Consider the following 18,674-nt stretch of genomic DNA (forward strand, 5'->3'; position numbering starts at 1 on the left):
CTTTCATCAATATATTTTGATCAATTAATGCGAGTATGAGACTTTTTTCAAACGCATGTTTCATTTTTTTTTTTTTATATATATAGAAAGGGAACAAATGAGATCATTCACACTTGTGACCTACACAGTTATTCATAAACTCATTTACGGCAAACTGCATACCAAATTAAGAAAGATAAGACGCAGTCATAAAACATGGTGTGTGTGTGTGTGTGTGAGACAATCACCTGCTTTGTAAATCAAACTGTTCTGACCTTGTAAATATGACATGCAAAAGTCTCTATTATGGTTTAACAGCAGGTCTCAACAAGTTGGCAGTAGCTGCTTGATGCCTCAGAACTGATTAAAACCTGAAAATCTCTATCCACTACCAGTACAGTATTTCTCACTTTAAAAGTGCACCAAAACTTCAGTAAAAAAAGGAGAAAAACCAAAAAACAACTGTCAATATGTCAGCAGTCAAGCTCATTTCCGGCAAAGTTAGTGGCTGATGTGGCTGCAACTGATTTGAATTCCGGTGTGAGGCAGAAGAAACAGCGTAGCGGTTTAACAATCATTCAAGATGGCGTACAAAGCAACAAGTGATCACAGCACTTGTTATTAACAGCTGTGTCAGCAAGAGCAGCATTTGTGCCGTCCAGCGCCGGCCGCCCATTACTCTTCTCTGTGTGCAACAGTTTCGCAGCTGTGCGGCCTTTAGAGACCAAGGAGGAGACATCCTGTTTTTACAGTGGGATTTTGCTTGGGGAGGGGTGGGGGGGTGGAGCCGGTCTGTTTCAAAACAGCACAATCCTGACACAGCTTATTTGGGGAGATTAAACTAAAATGTTCACATAACAAATATTTGCGATAAGATGTTAAAAGAGTGTTTAAGAGTTACTGCACTGTGACATTGCTCTCTAGGCTTTCAGAAATTAAATCACTCACTGAAAATGTGCCAGTTGACATATGTTAGAAAGGTGTCTGAGGTCCTGTGTGCGAACACATGAAGAGGTCAAACATTAAACCCAACACACATTCTTTAGAATCTTATCTGCTACAGATTTCAAAGTGCTTGGAGTCCCAGGTTTGGAAAATATTGTGCAAATAGGACAAGATTTTCCATGTGTGCTACCTAGAACAAAACTAAAAAGAAATGAAGGAATTTTGACGCAAGGGCTAAATTCATTTTCCATCCGACTTTGGTTTGGCTCAGTGACGGTGGAAACTCCAGTGCATCGATAGGCATCAAAGACAGCATGAATTATTCAGAACAAGAATGAACTAAGACCGTTAAAATGACTAAGTTTAATTTGAAGTTACAATTACATAGCTGTTTCTGTACATGTTTCTCAAAATGATTAAAGCGAGGAAAGGAAAGGAATAGAATGAAACATTTCTCTCCAACATGACAAATCCAGTCCACTCTACCGCAAGCACTACACTTGAAATGCAAGAATGTAACAATCCCACATTTTAGAGACACATGAGTGCAAGTCAAAGACAATCTGGTCAATGCAATTAGCCTAAATGGTAAAAGGGCTACAAAAGGCATCCCTCGATGTTTAAAAATGAAATCTCTTTAACGTTGAACTCGTTTTGGGCTACATTACATTGCAGACAAAAACAACTTTCTGTGGTTTTTCAAGCTTCCGAGAACACAAGACATCACTCGGTTCGATTATGCTGTGTGAATATAAGTTATGTCTGTGGTAAGTCCGCCTTACGCGATTAGACTTTTGCATAATGTTCCATGGACTCATTTACATGTTGATTATCATTGGATGTCAGTGATATCATGACTATGGCATGGTTTAAAACCACATAGCTACCTACAATTAGTACGCTACAACCTCCTTAGCAAAACTGTGCTTTGCTACAGTGGATGCCTGGACAGTTTTGATACATCTCGGTATAAAATGCCTTTAACACACTATTGGACCGTTTGCTGGAGACAAACTCCATTTTTTGACTCTGATATCTCAAAGAAAGAAGCTGAAGAAGAGAAAACAAATATAGAAAACCTACAATCAAAGAAAAAAAAAATAGAGAATCTTCATTCAGGAATGCTTTGTCATGTTAAGCAATAGTCCAAGGTGTGTGACAAGGGTATGTCACAGTTTACAGGAAACTAAAAGCAAGCCAAACCCATTATGTTTTTTCAAAGAGGGCCGTTTGAAAACGAACCAAAAATAAATGTTAACTCTAAATCAAAAGAGCACGAATAATCAGTGGAGAGTGTGATTTTTCCCCATATGAGTTTATTTGTCCTAAGCAGTCAGTGCCAGTGTCATTAAGACTTGTAGTTAGATGTTAACCAAGTTAAGCCTTCGTACAGTCCGTCACCGGTGGTCGCGCACGACGGCTGAACGTACCAATTCCTATCCCGGATGCGTGTCAGTCCCAGCTTCTCCTGGATCTCGTGTGGCTTCATGGCATCCGGAAGGTCTTGCTTGTTGGCGAAAATCAAAATGATGGCGTCCCGCATCTCACGGTCGTTGATGATGCGGTGGAGTTCTTGCCTGGCTTCGTCAATGCGATCTCTATCAGCACAATCCACCACGAAAATTAACCCTTGCGTGCCCGTGTAGTAGTGTCGCCAGAGGGGACGGATCTTATCTTGTCCGCCCACATCCCACACGTTGAACTTGACATTTTTGTAGGTGACCGTCTCCACGTTGAAACCGACGGTTGGGATGGTAGTCACAGACTGGCCGAGTTTCAACTTATAAAGGATGGTGGTTTTTCCGGCGGCATCCAGTCCGAGCATCAATATTCTCATCTCTTTGTTACCAAATATCTTTGACAGCATCTTCCCCATCTTGTATACTGTTCATAAATGGTTACTTCCCTCTAAAAAGAAAAAGTAAATATGGTAAAGGTTTGAAACGTGAAACACAAGCACTTTTTCTTTAAGTTTCCTCTTGGGAATGTCAAATTCGGAAGTAAACAGAACAGGTGTACAATGTTATCAGGAAACTGGAGGCAAAGTCACAGTGAATAAAATGTAGTTCCAGCCAATACTGGTCACTTGGTTGCTGATTAAAGGACAGTACTGAAAACTTTCAGTAGAAGTGAAAAGGTCAAAGCTCGATGTTAAGGGCTTTTGCTTCGGTTATAGGCTGGTGCCGGTTTGAAAAACGCCACCCTGGATAATAATCCACTGAAAGGCGACAAAAGCAACGATTTTTCGGTGCTTTTCCTGTGTCTGGCAAGTGCTGTGAGGCCTCTTTAAGAGCCTGCGGTCTTTCAAGACTTCCTCTTGGCGTGTGAATGTCCGTCTCGGGGGCTCTTTCAGGTCCTTCCCTCAAAATGTAACCGGATAGCAGCTGAAGTCGTTCAGAGCCTCGGCGGAAAAGCGTTCATTTGGCCGGCCGGTAGGTCTGTCATCTGGTCCGTCTGAAGCGGAGCCGTGTCGATTTCACCCGTCCCGAATTCGAATTGTGTCTCACGTGCCCCTGAGAGACAAGAGATGCTCAGAGGGAGTGCCCAAAAAAGAGCAATTTAGCCTGCTAGCTTAGCCGGCCGAACAACCCACAGAAAATCGCCACCACACACTTTTTACACACATTTTCGACAGGTTATGTAAAATACAACCATTGACAAGTTCTTTTAATTCATTTTAAAGAGACTAAATGCATTTTTAGTTACCTGCGGAGGCCCACCATTCTCTAGCAATCTCAACCCCGGTGTTCACTCCTAAAATCAGCCGAGTTCAGTGTGAAACTGACTACGTCAACGCGAACCAGCGGAAATGGCCGTTGCAGCCCGCCTTTCATAATAAAGGTCATTAACTGTTCGACTTTACTTTTAAAACATCCGTTTAAAATACACACATATAATTTAATATTACACAGTCTGAGACATGGGAAACGGAGCAATTGGCAACAGCGACAGTATTAGTACAATCAGCAATAGCACAGGACAAATCTAAGTACAAAAGTGAATACAAAAAAAATCTCAACCAATATATTATAAGATGGTGGTTATGAATTGAGATAAAAAACGTTTACAGTGCTCATGAAAGACTTGATAATGGGATAGTTCTCCCAAAAGTGAAATTCTGTCATTATTTGACATCACTGAACCATCAATGAACTGAGTTTAGCAGGAAAATGACTCTTTGTTATTGTCCTGTTGCATTATTGATAAACTGTTTTCCTGTTGACACTGTACAGCTGCTTTGACACAGTATTGTATAAAGCACTATATAAATACAGGTGACTTGACTGTTTCCAAACCCCCCATGTTGTTACAAAACTGTATGACTTTATTTCTTCTGTGGAGCACAACATAATATATTCTATATTGTAATCAAACCATTTTGGTGACCATTGATTTCCAGAAAATAAATAAATAAATAGGTGTCTACCTACTAAGACCCATTACTGATTTATAAAGACTTGTCACCACCTACTGGTGTAACAATGTAACAGAATACAGTGTAATCTGCATAATAAATCACATCTATCAATCCATCTATAGATTATAATGAACAGTCTGGAACAAACACCGAAAATGGTTGGAAATGCAACAGCAGCAGCACATTTATGGCTACAACAAATGCGAGAGTAAATGTTATCTTTATGTGTTTATGGTCAAAGCCAAGGAAGCAACAATGAATACTCATGGGCTGGCAAGTCTAAGGTTATAGCAAATAAGTGTTATTATTTATTGTTATTTTTAGTATTATTTCTTATTCATTATTTACAATTAATTTAGCTAATAACGAAACTTTTTTTTTTTTTTTATCTCCAGTGTCACAGTAAGTTGATTTGTACGTTTCCAGCATCTGCACGTTTATCAGTGTTTAAAATCAAGGCGCTGTCTCTTTAAGAAACTGCGTCGCTCTGTTTTGGGAAAGCTCGTGAGGCAGAGATGGCGGAATGGAGACACGCTACAACATCGACTCCGTCTTCAGCAAGCATGACCTCGCTGGGTCGAGCGCTGTCTCGCAGCAGGTTAAGTCAGCCAGAAGGGTTTCAGGCGCAGAAGTCTCGCAGGAGGTACTCCAGCAGTTCAGAGTCACATGATATCAGCCCAAATGTCGAGGCGAGGGTCCTGGTCATAAACACCGGCGGAACCATTGGAATGATGTATCATAATAACGGTAAACTGTATCAGCACCGCTCACACACCTGACTGATATGCACTGCACACTCGTTTATGGGATTATGTGTTGATATCCTTCACATATTTCAATACAACAAAACAAAACAAAACCGTGGGGGCAGTTTAAATGGTGGGGGTCCACATTAACCCATGGGTCGTTGGAAATTAATGATGATCGATTTTAAGGATAAATCTACAGTTGTCCCAAATGTATTTGGACATGCTAAAATTAAAATGTATTATTGGCATTATGTGTGATATTAATCCATGTGGCATCTGTAAACAAATGATGCTGAGCCATGTATGCCATATCTTGTCATCTATCATGTTAAAAAGTGCCACTTTTTTAAATTGCAATCTTTTAAAAAATCAACACAGAAAGATAGAAGACAGTTCCCTATCAATTACATCAACTGAAACATTAGGGAAAAAATACAAAGCTATAAAAAAAGGAAAACAAAACGTGTATTCAGGTAATATACATGTTATGCATTGTAAATCAAATGATAGATTTAAGGCTTTAAAATAATTGACAGTTTTTTTTGTTTTGTTATTTCTCATTTCTCTCAATGTATACAAGTAGTGACCTATAAAATTTGGAATTTTCAATGCATTTGTGGGCAAAATAATTTGCCATTTATTAGTAGTAAGTTTGCAAAATACCATATTTTAAAGTCAGCATTATTATCATGAAACAAAAATATATTTTTCTGAGTTGTATTTCAGTGTTTGTATTATAAAAGATGCAAAATCACATCAAAATTATTTAGTTTAAATGCAACCATAAAATAAAAAGTGCTATTATTTTTTGTCTTAATTTTGAGATTATTAACTCAATTTTTTTATATAGTATTTATTTACAAATTATTTTTGTGAAAAAGTACAAATAACTGTCATGCACAAATAATTATCTTTTTTTTCTGTTTGCATAAGTTATCTTTGATGGTCTGTATTAGTTTATTTAAAAACTAAAATAACAGTACAGCTAGATGCAAGTAATGTCAATTTTGCATTGGGTGCTAACACATGAATTGTCATTAACCTGTTATACAGTAATATGGATGGATTTATTTATATTTTTTTGGTAACTTCATCTTCAGATTGCTAATGTCCGACTAGTAATTTTAAAGATTAAAGAATATCATTTCATGAATTTCAAGTATGACTTGTCCAGCCCAGTGTTAACATTTTTGTTTGGAGAGCAAAGAGGTTGGAAGTTTTTAATTGTAATAAACCAAAATTGCAGCTGTACATTAATGGATTAGAAGCAGGAACACATCTCCATATATATCCAAATAATAAATTGCACAGCTGAAAGTCTGTATAATGCAATGGTGACTTGATTATTTAAAGTAATAAATGGGAATGGGAATAGTCCTTCAAGAGTGGTTTACAGTATTCAAACTGAATTGGTCAGAAAAAGGATGCTGATCATATTTTATGACTTTATTAGTAATTCCTTGAACAGAATGTCCAAATATTGGCCCTCTGTAAACAGTAGTTAATCTTTCCCGACGCTGCGCTGTATTACCATTTTATACACAATATTGCTTGAATTGGTTAACAAACTTAGTTCTTTATATATAAAAAGAAGCTTATCTAAAACAAAGGCTGATAACAAAAATGATAGTGCCTTTTAAAGAATTTGCAAGGTCAAACACAAAACATTCAGCTCTTCAAAATGGTTTATCAAAGTCCAAGGACAGAATCCGCATTACATAATACAATAAACACTGACTTTTTCCACCCAAAACAGTTTTATCTTCCATTACATAAACACAGGATCTGTGAAAAGAGGTTCTGTTTAAAAGTCCTGTTTTTTTTTCTTTCCTCAATGGAAACCTGGGCACATTTTTTGACTCCAAGTTATGTGAAACAGACCTGCTTTTATGGGTCTGCATGATGCAATTGTGCTTTTACTTCTCTGGACACCAAAAATGATTTTTCATGAGATGTTTAGGGTTACATTTCATTATCCAACAAATATACATTACCAGATGTGACCCTGGACCACAAAACAAGTCATAACATTCGATTATTTGAAATTGAGATTTATACATCATATGAAAGCTGAATAATTGATTTATGCATAGTTAGGATAGGGCAATATTTGGCCGAGATACAATTATTTGAAAATCTGGAATCTGAGGGTGCAAAAATAAATTAACCTATTGAGAAAATCGCTTTTAAAGTTGTCCAAATGAAGTCCTTAGCAATGCTTATTACTAATCAAAAATGAAGTTTTGATATATTTATGATAGGAAATTTGCAAAATGTCCTAATGACTTTTGGCATAAAAGAAAAATCGATAATTTTGACCCATACAATTTATTTTTGGCTATTGCTACAAATATAACCGTGCTACTTATGGCTGATTTTGTGGTCCAGGGTCACAAATAGTTCACAAATAGTTTTTTTCATTTTGATTAAATTAACATGGTAGAAAATTAGTAATACTGTGATACAAGAATGTTTTTTGTGTATATACAGTCCCTGACAAAAGTCTTGTCGCTTGTGTACAAATTGAACTCAAGTGCCGCTGAAATATATTTCTAATCAAGATTTTTTTACAAGAAATGGCTCATTTTATTCCCAACAGCTTTTGTAATAATGTTTCAGTGCAAAACGAAACTGTCAAAAAGTATTCTAATATTCAAAGCTTGGTAAAGCCCATTGAGCCAATTTTTGCAAAGACATAAGTGTTGTCGCCTTGTCATATGAGCTTCACCTGTGACTAATAATGGATCATTTAGGTCTCAGGTGTGTATAAAAAGAACCCCAGTACACTAGACCTTCACATCAACTGCAACTAGACCTCTGCAAACATGCCTAAGATTCACCCTGAGACTAAAGTGTTGATTATCAAGAGGCTGAAGACCAGATCCACTGCTGATGTGGCAGACACCTTCAATGTGTCTCAGCGTCAAGTACAGAGGATAAAAAAAAGATTTGAAGAGACTGGAGACGTTTTTGACAAGCCCAGGTCAGGCAGACCCCGCAAGACAACTGCTCGAGAGGACCGTTTGTTGGCTCGAAAATCCAAGGCCAGCCCGTTTTCCACTGCAGCAGAGCTCCACGAGACCTGGTCACCTGAAGTCCCTGTGTCAACCAGAACAGTTTGTCGGATTCTGTCTCGAAATGGCCTCCATGGTCGAATCAGTGCCCAGAAGCCAGCACTAAACAAAAGACAATTGAAAAACCGTGTGGCATTTGCCAAGGCCCACAGCCTGCTAAAAGGATGGACGCTGGAAAAGTGGTAGAAGGTGGATTTTTCAGATGAATCTTCTGTTGAATTACACCACAGTCGCCGCAAATATTGCAGGAGACCTACTGGAGCCCGCATGGATCAGAGATTCACCCAGAAAACAGTGAAGTTTGGTGGCAGAAAAATCATGGTCTGGGGTTACATCCAGTATGGGGGTGTGCGAGAGATCTGCAGGGTGGAAGGCAACATCAATAGTCTGAAATACCAAGAAATCTTAGCTACCTTTTATATTCCCAACCATAAAAGAGGCCAAATTCTGCAGCAGGATGGTGCTCCATCACATACTTCCATCTCCACATCAAAGTTCCTCAAGGCGAAGAAGATCAAGATGCTCCAGGATTGGCCATCCCAGTCACCAGACATGAACATCATTGAGCATGTGTGGGGTAGGATGAAAGAGGAAGCATGGAAGACGAAACCAAAGAATATTGATGAACTCTGGGAGGCATGCAAGACTGCTTTCTTTGCTATTCCTGATGACTTCATCAATAAATTGTATGAATCCTTGCCAAACCGCATGGATGCAGTCCTTCAAGCTCATGGAAGTCATACAAGATATTAAATTTGGATCTCACAGTACCACTACTTAATTTGCTGACATATTTTTGTATTTGCAGTAAATTTGTTCAATTTCTGTATAGGCGACAAAACTTTTGTCTTGCCAAAATTTGACCTTTCTGTCTTGATTAAATGATAAATCTTTTTTCAGTGAAACTAATTCATATCAATGCATTAAACATCATTTGGGAGGGTTTTAGCTTTTCATATGAGCTATTTCTAACACCAATTGATGAATTAAAAGTCAGGTTAATAGCAGGTGTTTCTACAAAATAGATAAGCGACAAGACTTTTGTCAGGCACTATAGGGAATGTCAAAATGTGCAAAATGATACAGTAGTGCATTATGCACAGTATCGGATATTCAGGATGGTGTCTTCTTGGCCGCGTTGCTAAATTCTGGTCAAAAGAACCTGAGGGTTGCAAATATGACATGTATGACTTTGTATATGGTGCATTTGTTATCAAATGTGTCTTTGTTGATAACATTTTGACTAACTTTTCTTCTGTATTTGCAGTTCTGTCTCCAGAACCTAATGCTTTCGTTGAAACTCTACGCAAACTCCCCATTCTGCATGACGAGCAGTACGCACAACAGACCAGACTGTATGAATACTACAAGCCTCCAGAGAACATACTAGTGCTGCCGTAAGTTCCCACACATGTGCACAAAAATATGTGATCAGGTTAGAAGTTTGTGGAGGTGTGGTCCTATTCATAGATCCAGTATTTATCTATTTGTGTACAAAATACAGGTTTGATGGTTGGTTTCTGTTATTATTGCATCTCAAAATTAAAGTTGTCATTATTTACTTGCCCAATCTAATTAAAAATGGCTAAAAATACATATTTAAAAAAGTCTTAAAAATTGTTTCTGTCTTGTAGGATGCTGTTTCTTTCATTTTTACACACATGATAATATTATAGACCATACAAATGTGTGTTATTTTAACAGGAAGTCCACTCATTCAGATGATCCTCTATTTCATGGGTGCTGTAGTACTGGTAGCATAATGTTTGCCCTTGTGGGATGTATATGTACTTGCACATGTTTGCATGATTTGTGTTATAAATTTTGCTAGTTAGCTCAGTGGTTATGGCTATACAGTAATGTTTTAAGATATGATAATGGAAGATGAAATATGATCAATGGGAGGTTAAACTGGGTTCCCTATCAGTCAGTCACGTTCGACGTAACGTCAGTGTGACTGACTAATGGGAACTCGCTCGAGAGCCCAATCACCTTCGAGTGTTAACAAAACAAGCCAATGACAGTTGGCGTGCGTGTTTCGCCACGCGCACCCCGCCCCGCAGTGCGGGTATAAAAGGAGAGCGCGTGCAAACGCACATCAGCTTTTCGCTTCGGAGCCGAGCCTTGCTGCGAATCTCCGAGAGTGTACAAGACAGCTGACGAGTGTTGGTGTTACGGCGCGTCAGCGGAGGTTGCGATCCAGTGCTGCTGCTTCATCTCGGCGTGCTGCAGCTCTCATCCTGCGGTCGCGCTGCGACCTCTCCTGGGCGCTTCAACACTTTTCTAAAAGAGCAAATTCTGAAAGAGCTCCACGAGCGACGGGCGTCTTTTTAAAGATGGCTTCCCGCTCGTGTGTTTCTGGATGTGGCCGTTTCCTGGCTTCATCTGATGGTCACGATCGCTGTGTCTCGTGCTTGGGCTTTCAGCACGCTGAGGCAGCGCTCGTGGATGACTCATGTTCTCTGTGTGGGAACATGACCATCGCGATGCTGCGCTCCAGATACCTCCTCGTCAAGCGGGGGGGTATCCCCCTTGCCATGCCCCGTTCTAGTTCCTCCGGTTCTCGGAGGGCTACTTCGGCTCATGGTCAGGGTGACTTGAGGATCACAGTGAGAGCTTCCCCGTCGAGTGCGTCTCCGCGGGCCTCTCACTCCTCTAGCGCATCGCACCGTCTGGGGTTTCCGGACGAGTTTGTGGAGTCCTCGGACAGGGCGGGGCCCAGCATCTCGTTCGGAGCTCCAGCAGATGACAGGATGTCGGTCACTGCATCGGGGGATGAGCTAGGTTCTGGAAATGATGATTCGGCTGCGCTGCCTCCATCAGGAAGAGTGGTGTTGACCGAGTCAGATCCAGAACTGACTGCTATGCTTTCCCGGGCCGCTGAGAGCATCGGGCTGCACTGGAGGCCTCCTCCTTCTCCCGAACGCTCAAGGCTGGACGATTGGTTCCTGGGGGCGCAGGCCGATCGCAGGCAACCGCCTCCGGTTCCATTCTTCCCGGAAGTGCATGAGGAGGTGACTAGGTCTTGGAGGGCACCTTTTTCTGCCCGAAACAGACCTAGTGCCTCCTCCGTCCTCACCACCCTCGACGGTGGGGCGGCCCAAGGGTATGTGGAGATCCCCCCAGTTGAGCGCGCCATTGCAATGCAGCTCTGCCCGCAGGGCGCTGCCGCCTGGAGGGGTAATCCACGCCTTCCGTCCAGGGCCTGTAAGTTCTCGTCCGCTCTGACGGCCAAGGCTTACAGTGCTGCTGGACAGGCCGCTTCCGCCCTGCACGCCATGGCCCTCCTGCAAGTCCACCAGGCCAAGGCGTTAAAGCAGTTGCACGAGGGTGGTGCTGACCCAGCCGGATTGCAGGAACTGCGCACAGCGACGGACCTTGCCCTACGGGCGACGAAAGTCACGGCGCGGGCCCTGGGTCAGACGATGTCCACGTTGGTGGTCCAGGAGCGCCACTTATGGCTGACCTTGGCGGATATGAGGGAGTCTGACAAACACCGTTTCTTAGACGCCCCGATCTCCCAGGCCGGCCTATTCGGCGAAGCGGTGGAGGGCTTTGCCCAACAGTTCTCCGCCGCACAGCAGCAGACAGAGGCGTTTCGACACATCCTGCCCCGGCGGTCCGCTGCTGTCTCCACCCCACCGCCGGCTGCAGCCCCTCCGTCTGCTCGTCGCCGAGGGCGCCCTCCTGCGGCCTCCACCTCCGCTCCAGCTCGGCCCCAGCAGCAGCCTTCACAACGGCCGCAGCGTGAAGCTGGCCGCAGGAAAGCGGCGCAGCCCGTCTCTGCCCCTGCCAAATCTGCGAAGCGCCAGGGCAAGCGGCGGCCCTGAGACGGGCGACCCGGAGTCTCTGGATCCTGCTCTTCAGGAGATGGTGAGTGCACCACTCCTTCCCCCGGAGGAGGGCCGGGTGGAGAATCTTTTGTTCCCTTTTTATGCTGTTCCGCCACTGGCTCTCCAGCCAGTGGTACCCAAAACCTCAAAAAAAGAGCAGTTTCCTTTTTCTCCGGGTCCCAAGAGGGCGAGGATGGCAGTGCACGAGACCCCGTCTCCACACTCCCGTCCCCCTCTCCTTTCGCCTATGAGCAGCAGGGTCCGGTCCGAGGACGCGATGCCTTCTCCCGCGCCCCCTGCTCAGCCTTGGAGCCAGGTAAGTGTCGCACTGCACACTCAGACCCCACTTCGGAACGCACTGCCTTCCGAGGCGGGCCCCTGTGCTCCACTTCGCTGCCCCGCCGCGGGTACGTCCGTGGCTCCCTTGGTCCCGCTTGTACGGTTTCTGGGGGCCTGGCTAGCGCTCCCCAGGCCGTCTCGCTGGCTCATGAGAACCATCAGACTTGGCTACGCGATTCAGTTCGCCCGGCGTCCCCCCAAGTTCAGGGGCGTTCGGTTCACCTCGGTGTTGAGCAAGGATGCCCCTCTCTTGCGTGCGGAAGTCGCGGTCCTGCTGGCGAAGGACGCGATAGAGCCGGTCCCTCCAGCCGAGATGAAGTCGGGGTTTTACAGCCCGTACTTCATTGTACCCAAGAAAGGCGGTGGGTTACGACCAATCTTGGACCTGCGCGTCCTGAACCGGGCCCTTCACAAGCTCCCGTTCAGGATGTTGACGCAAAGACGCATTTTTCAATGCATCCGTCCGTTCGATTGGTTCGCAGCGATCGACCTGAAGGACGCGTACTTTCATGTCTCAATCCTGCCTCGACACAGACCGTTTCTCCGCTTTGCGTTCGAAGGACGAGCATATCAGTACAAAGTCCTCCCCTTCGGGCTATCCCTGTCGCCTCGTGTCTTCACCAAGGTCGTGGAGGCAGCCCTTGTTCCATTAAGGGAAGCAGGCATTCGCGTTCTCAACTACCTCGACGACTGGCTCATACTGGCCCAGTCTCGAGCACTGTTGTGCGATCACAGGGACACGGTGCTTGGCCACCTCAGCCGGATGGGGCTTCGGGTCAACTGGGAAAAGAGCAAACTCTCCCCTGTGCAGAGGATCTCTTTTCTCGGTATGGAGTTGGACTCGGTCAACCTCACAGCACGTCTCTCAGTAGAGCGTGCTCAGTCGATGCTGAACTGCCTGGAGTCTTTCCAGCGCAAGACAGCGGCTCCACTGAAACACTTTCAGAGGCTCCTGGGGCATATGGCATCCGCAGCCGCTGTCACGCCGCTCGGGTTGCTTCATATGAGACCGCTTCAGCATTGGCTTCACGACCGGGTCCCGAGATGGGCATGGCGACGCGGCACTTACCGGGTCTCAGTTACCCCGTCCTGCCGTCAGACCTTCGGCCCGTGGTCGGATCTTGCTTTTCTTCGGGCAGGAGTTCCCCTAGTGCAAGTATCCAGGCACATTGTTGTCTCAACAGATGCCTCTGCCATGGGCTGGGGAGCCATGTGCAACGGGCATGCAGCTGCAGGGCTCTGGACAGGGTCCCGGTTGCAGTGGCATGTCAATTGCCTCGAGTTGCTAGCAGTATGGCTTGCGCTGCGCCGCTTCAAAGGGCTGCTACACGACAAGCATGTACTGGTCCGTACGGACAACACTGCGACCGTTGCGTACATCAACCACCAGGGTGGTCTACGCTCCCGTCGCCTGTCGCAACTCGCTCGCCATCTTCTCCTTTGGAGTCAGAAGCATCTGAGGTCGCTTCGCGCTGTTCATATCCCTGGCGAGCTCAATCGTGCAGCCGACGAGCTCTCACGTCAGCCCGCCCTTCCGGGAGAATGGCGACTCCACCCCGAGGTAGTCCAGCTGATTTGGAGACACTTCGGGGACGCTCAGGTAGACCTGTTTGCCTCCCCGGACACGTCCCACTGCCAAATGTTTTACTCCCTGTCCGAGGGTACCCTCGGCACGGACGCGCTGGCACACAGCTGGCCTCGGGGCCTAAGCAAATATGCGTTTCCCCCAGTGAGCCTTCTCGCGCAGACCCTGTGCAAAGTCAGGGAGGACGAGGAGCAGGTCCTCTTGGTGGCACCGTACTGGCCCAGTCGGACTTGGTTCCCAGAACTCATGCTCCTCGCGACAGCCCCTCCTTGGCAAATTCCTCTGAGGAGGGATCTCCTTTCTCAGAGAGGGGGCACCCTCTGGCACCCGCGTCCAGACTTGTGGAATCTCCACGTATGGTCCTTGGACGGGACGCGGAGGTTCTAGGTGGGCTACCTCCATCGGTAGTAAACACAATCACTTCAGCTAGAGCCCCGTCTACAAGACACGCTTACAGGCTGAAGTGGAACCTGTTCGTCGATTGGTGTTCTTCCCGTCGGGAAGACCCCCGGGGATGCCCGATCGCGGTCGTGCTTTCTTTCCTGCAAGATGGGTTGGAGCGAAGGCTGTCTCCCTCCACCCTCAAAGTGTATGTCGCCGCTATTGCCGCACATCACGATGCAGTAGACGGTAAGTCTGTAGGGAAGCACGACTTGGTCGTCAGGTTCCTCAGAGGGGCGAGGAGGTTAAATCCTCCGCGCCCTCATCTGGTACCCTCTTGGGATCTCCCCTTGGTCCTGTTGGCCTTGAGGGAGGAGCCCTTTGAGCCTCTGCAGTTAGTAGAGCTTAAGGTTCTGTCATTGAAGACAGCGCTCCTCACTGCATTGGCCTCGGTCAAGAGGGTAGGGGACCTGCAGGCATTTTCGGTCGACGATTCGTGCCTAGAATTCGGGCCGGATGACTCTCACGTTGTCCTGAGACCCCGGCCTGGTTACGTGCCCAAAGTTCCCACCACACCCTTCAGGGATCAGGTGGTGAACTTGCAAGCGCTGCCCCGGGAGGAGGCAGACCCAGCCATTGCTCTGCTTTGTCCCGTCCGCGCTTTGCGCACTTACGTGGACCGCACGCAGAGCTTCAGGACCTCAGACCAGCTCTTCGTCTGCTTCGGGGGACAGCAGAAGGGGAAGGCTGTCTCCAAACAAAGACTTGCCCACTGGATAGTCGAGGCTATAGTCTTGGCCTATCAGGCCCGGCGCTTACCGTGCCCCCTCGGTGTGAGAGCACACTCTACAAGAGCCATTGCTTCCTCTTGGGCGTTGGCGCGGGGCGCCTCGATAGCAGACATTTGTAGAGCTGCCGGCTGGGCGGCACCTAACACGTTTGCGAGATTTTATAATCTCCGTGTAGAGCCCGTGTCCTCCCGTGTACTTGGCTCAGACGGCCAGTAACACTGGGACACTGCTCGGTGTCAATCCCGCTTGCTGCGCCATTCCCCTCTACGGACCGGATACGTGCGCCTTGTTGCTTCTCAGTTCAGTTCCCCATGGCGAACCCTGTTGAAGTTCCTCCCGCACCCTCGGCAGTCAGGCGTGGCGGAACGCCAGACGCCAGGTCCAGCACTCGTGTGTTTGCCCAAGGTCAGCCCTTGTGCTGGGCTAGGTGCCCGTGTGTAGTGATTCCCCTTCGGGTGGTCCCACATGTGTATTCTTCCACGGTGCGGTTCCCCTCACGGTGAGCCCGTGTCTTTCCCTGGCAGAGACCTTCTGCCGTCTCTGCTGTGTTGTTATCTCACCCCAGGCTGGCTGAGTCTACCTCAGAGACTTCCATATGTAGTACTGCCCTTGGTCAGTCCATATGTGTAATTGCCACGTGGTACCTCCTTACGCAGGATGTGGCTTCCGTAGCGTTCCCCTACTTGTGGTACGCTTTCCCAGTGTATCCATACCCACTGTACGGAACAGCAGTGGCTGTCATCCCTGCCTAGGCCTTGTCCTATCTTCCACCCCAACTGGTGTCGGGGACTTGCCGGCTTCCGCAGGGCACTGGAGGGGGTCAGCAATAGTGGCGTTTTCCAAGGGATCCCATTAGTCAGTCACACTGACGTTACGTCGAACGTGACTGACTGATAGGGAACGTCTCGGTTACGTATGTAACCCTCGTTCCCTGAAGGAGGGAACGGAGACGTAACGTCCCGTCGCCATAGTTGCTGTACCACCGCTGTACGGCCGGGGCACACAGTCTCGGCTCCTCAGCGAAAAACTGATGTGCGTTTGCACGCGCTCTCCTTTTATACCCGCACTGCGGGGCGGGGTGCGCGTGGCGAAACACGCACGCCAACTGTCATTGGCTTGTTTTGTTAACACTCGAAGGTGATTGGGCTCTCGAGCGAGTTCCCATTAGTCAGTCACACTGACGTTACGTCTCCGTTCCCTCCTTCAGGGAACGAGGGTTACATACGTAACCGAGACGTTTCTTCTTGACAACTTCAACTCATGCATTCACTGGTGTAATTTACTTTTAATTTAAAGGTATGTGATTTTTGCTTTTTGCTTTTGATTTGCAAGCATAATATATGCTGTACTCTCTATATGTTATGGCTGGGTTGTGCACATGAGAGTATGTTAGAGATATGCCAATCCAAACCCAATATCCAGTTACTTCTACAAATCCCATGTTTTGGTTGTTCTGTCTTTCCTTTTTCTTTATATTTTCACAGTTTTGAGAATAAAAAAAGTTAATAAAAGTACTTTTTCCACGTTTACCAATCTTAAGGGGCTTTATAACTCATATAAGGTCTGAACTGCCCCCTCCTTCAGGTCTTTGGTGTTTGTCATTTGGGGTGGGATTTTCTTTCACTTTTTGGTAAATCTCTATTAGCAATAGATCTATTCTAGCTCACCAAGTGTGGCCCAATTTATGTATGTGGTTTTAGGATAAGCGGCCCATTGTTAATTAAGACAGGTCACACTAATCTGCTCACTCTCGTTTCCTAAATGTGGAAAATCCCCCATGGCTCCCCTCTTCATTACAGTAAGACCATGAACCCATCTCCCCCCCCAGAGTGATGAGCAAAGTCTGAAGTCTGCTGCTTCATAACATTTGCTCATCCATTGACGCACAAATATTTTTTGCTTTAACTACAGGAGACGGCCCTGAAATCAGTCAAACTATCGCTGTCAATAAATAATCAACTTTTTGGTTTTAGTTGATCTAGCTTAACTAACCCATGTTTGCCTATAATGGCCTTTGCTGGTTTTAAAAAATAAGTGTTGTTTTACATTAAGAGCTTGTTGTCAGTGTTTGGATGTCTTTTACAATAAACATTACAATTTTGATGCTTTTTAAATAATTGTCTCTCCTTTTTTTCCACTCCAGAATGTCCAAACAGAACAAGAGGATTATATATACCGTTTTAGAGTACTCTCCCCTCCTCGACTCCTGCAATATGACCACAGACGACTGGGCCACTATTGGAAAAGACATTGAGGTGCTCCCTTTTTAACCATCTTTGTTTTAAAATTGGTTTTGTGAAACTTTAGGACTTTGGTTGTATTATACAACTATTGAGCTTTGATCGGGTCACTCCCGTTGGCGCGCATAGTTTTTATTTTTTTTTCACAGCCATACTGTCAAGCTCTGAGTTGGACATGACTGAGTGTAATGACTTGTAAACAGAACTGATCATGATTAGTTTTTTGATGCTGGTATTTTATTTATCACAAAAGGGGAACTTTTAAAAATTTGTAATTGTTGGTAATCTTCTAATTTCTTGAATATAGTTCTGTGAACAGATAAACAGATTGTCAGTTGGTATTTTCAACTTTTTTTTTTTCTCTCATGTTGACAGAAACACTACGAGCAATACGATGGTTTTGTTGTCCTGCACGGCACAGACACAATGGCTTACACCGCCTCTGCCTTATCCTTCATGTGTGAGAACCTGGGAAAGCCTGTCATCCTCACCGGCTCACAGGTAACACGTTTTGAAGGGATAGTTCACCCATAAATCATTTACTCACCCTTGTTTTTTCAAACCCATATGACTTTCTTTCTTTCATGAAACACACATTAATGGTTTTAAAGAACAGTCTAAAGCCCTATTCGGATGGGACTAGTTTTATTTTAAATTTGTGTTTCACAGGCGTACTTTGCTATTGTAATCCACATCTGTGTTTTTCTCGCACAACCTCTAACAATTCCAGAGCAAATGACCTACTGTAAACTCAGTGATTCTCTGAGATAACTAATCCCATCTGAATGCGAATGTCTGTGATTTCCGATGATATTTTTTTTCACAGCGTGTTTTGGCCAACGTGAAGTACCGTAGACGCTCTTACCGTGCGCTTTTGTGATACGTTTGCCTCCCGGCAAGTAAATAAAAAAATAACAATTGTAAAATCAAGAGCCAGATTAGGTAAACTGTTAAGACTTGGCTACTGTGATATCAGCATCAGGTAAGATTACTTACATTTATTTCTGCACTTAATTACATAATGTTTTAATTGCATATGCTCCTTTATGAAAATTAAACATGGTTTTACTACAAATAAATAAAAAATAAAATAATTAAACTAAAGTAAAGTAAACACAAATTAACGATGGTTTTGCTATACTAGCCATATAGCTTCACCATGGTTTTTGTCAATAAACTGGTTATACTAGTGGTAATCAATCCGAATGACTATACGCAATGCAAGCATACAGAGTTTGTGATCTCTGCAACGCCCAGATGTACAAAACAGACCCTCCCACCTCTGTAATAAACATAATCCCATCCGAACTGGTACATGACAATCTCAGACGTCAGGTGAA

The 18,674-nt window shown here is 45.0% G+C and overlaps 2 protein-coding genes across 6 annotated transcripts in view; one reads left to right on the plus strand and one right to left on the minus strand.

Annotated features, from left to right (window-relative positions):
• Positions 1-76: 76 nt before the first annotated feature.
• Positions 77-3,707, minus strand: LOC306850425 (ADP-ribosylation factor 6). 2 transcript variants are annotated; one of them, XM_079386082.1, is made up of 2 exons: positions 3,631-3,707; positions 77-3,437 (listed from the first exon to the last, which is right to left on the minus strand). In XM_079386082.1, the coding sequence occupies exon 2, from the start codon at positions 2,798-2,800 to the stop codon at positions 2,273-2,275; it is 528 nt and encodes a 175-aa protein (XP_079242208.1). In that variant the 5' UTR covers positions 2,801-3,437; positions 3,631-3,707; the 3' UTR covers positions 77-2,272. The 2 variants fall into 2 exon arrangements, with proteins under 2 accessions (XP_079242208.1, XP_079242209.1); XM_079386083.1 differs by having other exon boundaries at positions 1,273-2,832; positions 3,631-3,701.
• A 1,130-nt stretch (positions 3,708-4,837) lies between these two features.
• The window catches only part of LOC306850653 (60 kDa lysophospholipase-like), a 40,848-nt gene continuing 27,011 nt past the window's right edge, over positions 4,838-18,674 (plus strand). For all 4 annotated transcript variants that reach the window (XR_013782426.1, XM_079386398.1, XM_079386400.1 and 1 more), the window contains exons 1-4: positions 4,838-5,089; positions 9,433-9,562; positions 17,238-17,349; positions 17,710-17,835. Coding sequence is in view for 3 of the 4 variants with exons in the window: in XM_079386398.1 (XP_079242524.1) it covers positions 4,858-5,089; positions 9,433-9,562; positions 17,238-17,349; positions 17,710-17,835 (600 nt within the window). In the remaining variant the exon portion in view is untranslated. The remainder of the gene's footprint in view (positions 5,090-9,432; positions 9,563-17,237; positions 17,350-17,709; positions 17,836-18,674) is intronic.

This window comes from Barbus barbus, assembly GCF_936440315.1.
Source record: "Barbus barbus genome assembly, chromosome: 30".
Taxonomy (NCBI): Eukaryota; Metazoa; Chordata; class Actinopteri; order Cypriniformes; family Cyprinidae; genus Barbus; species Barbus barbus.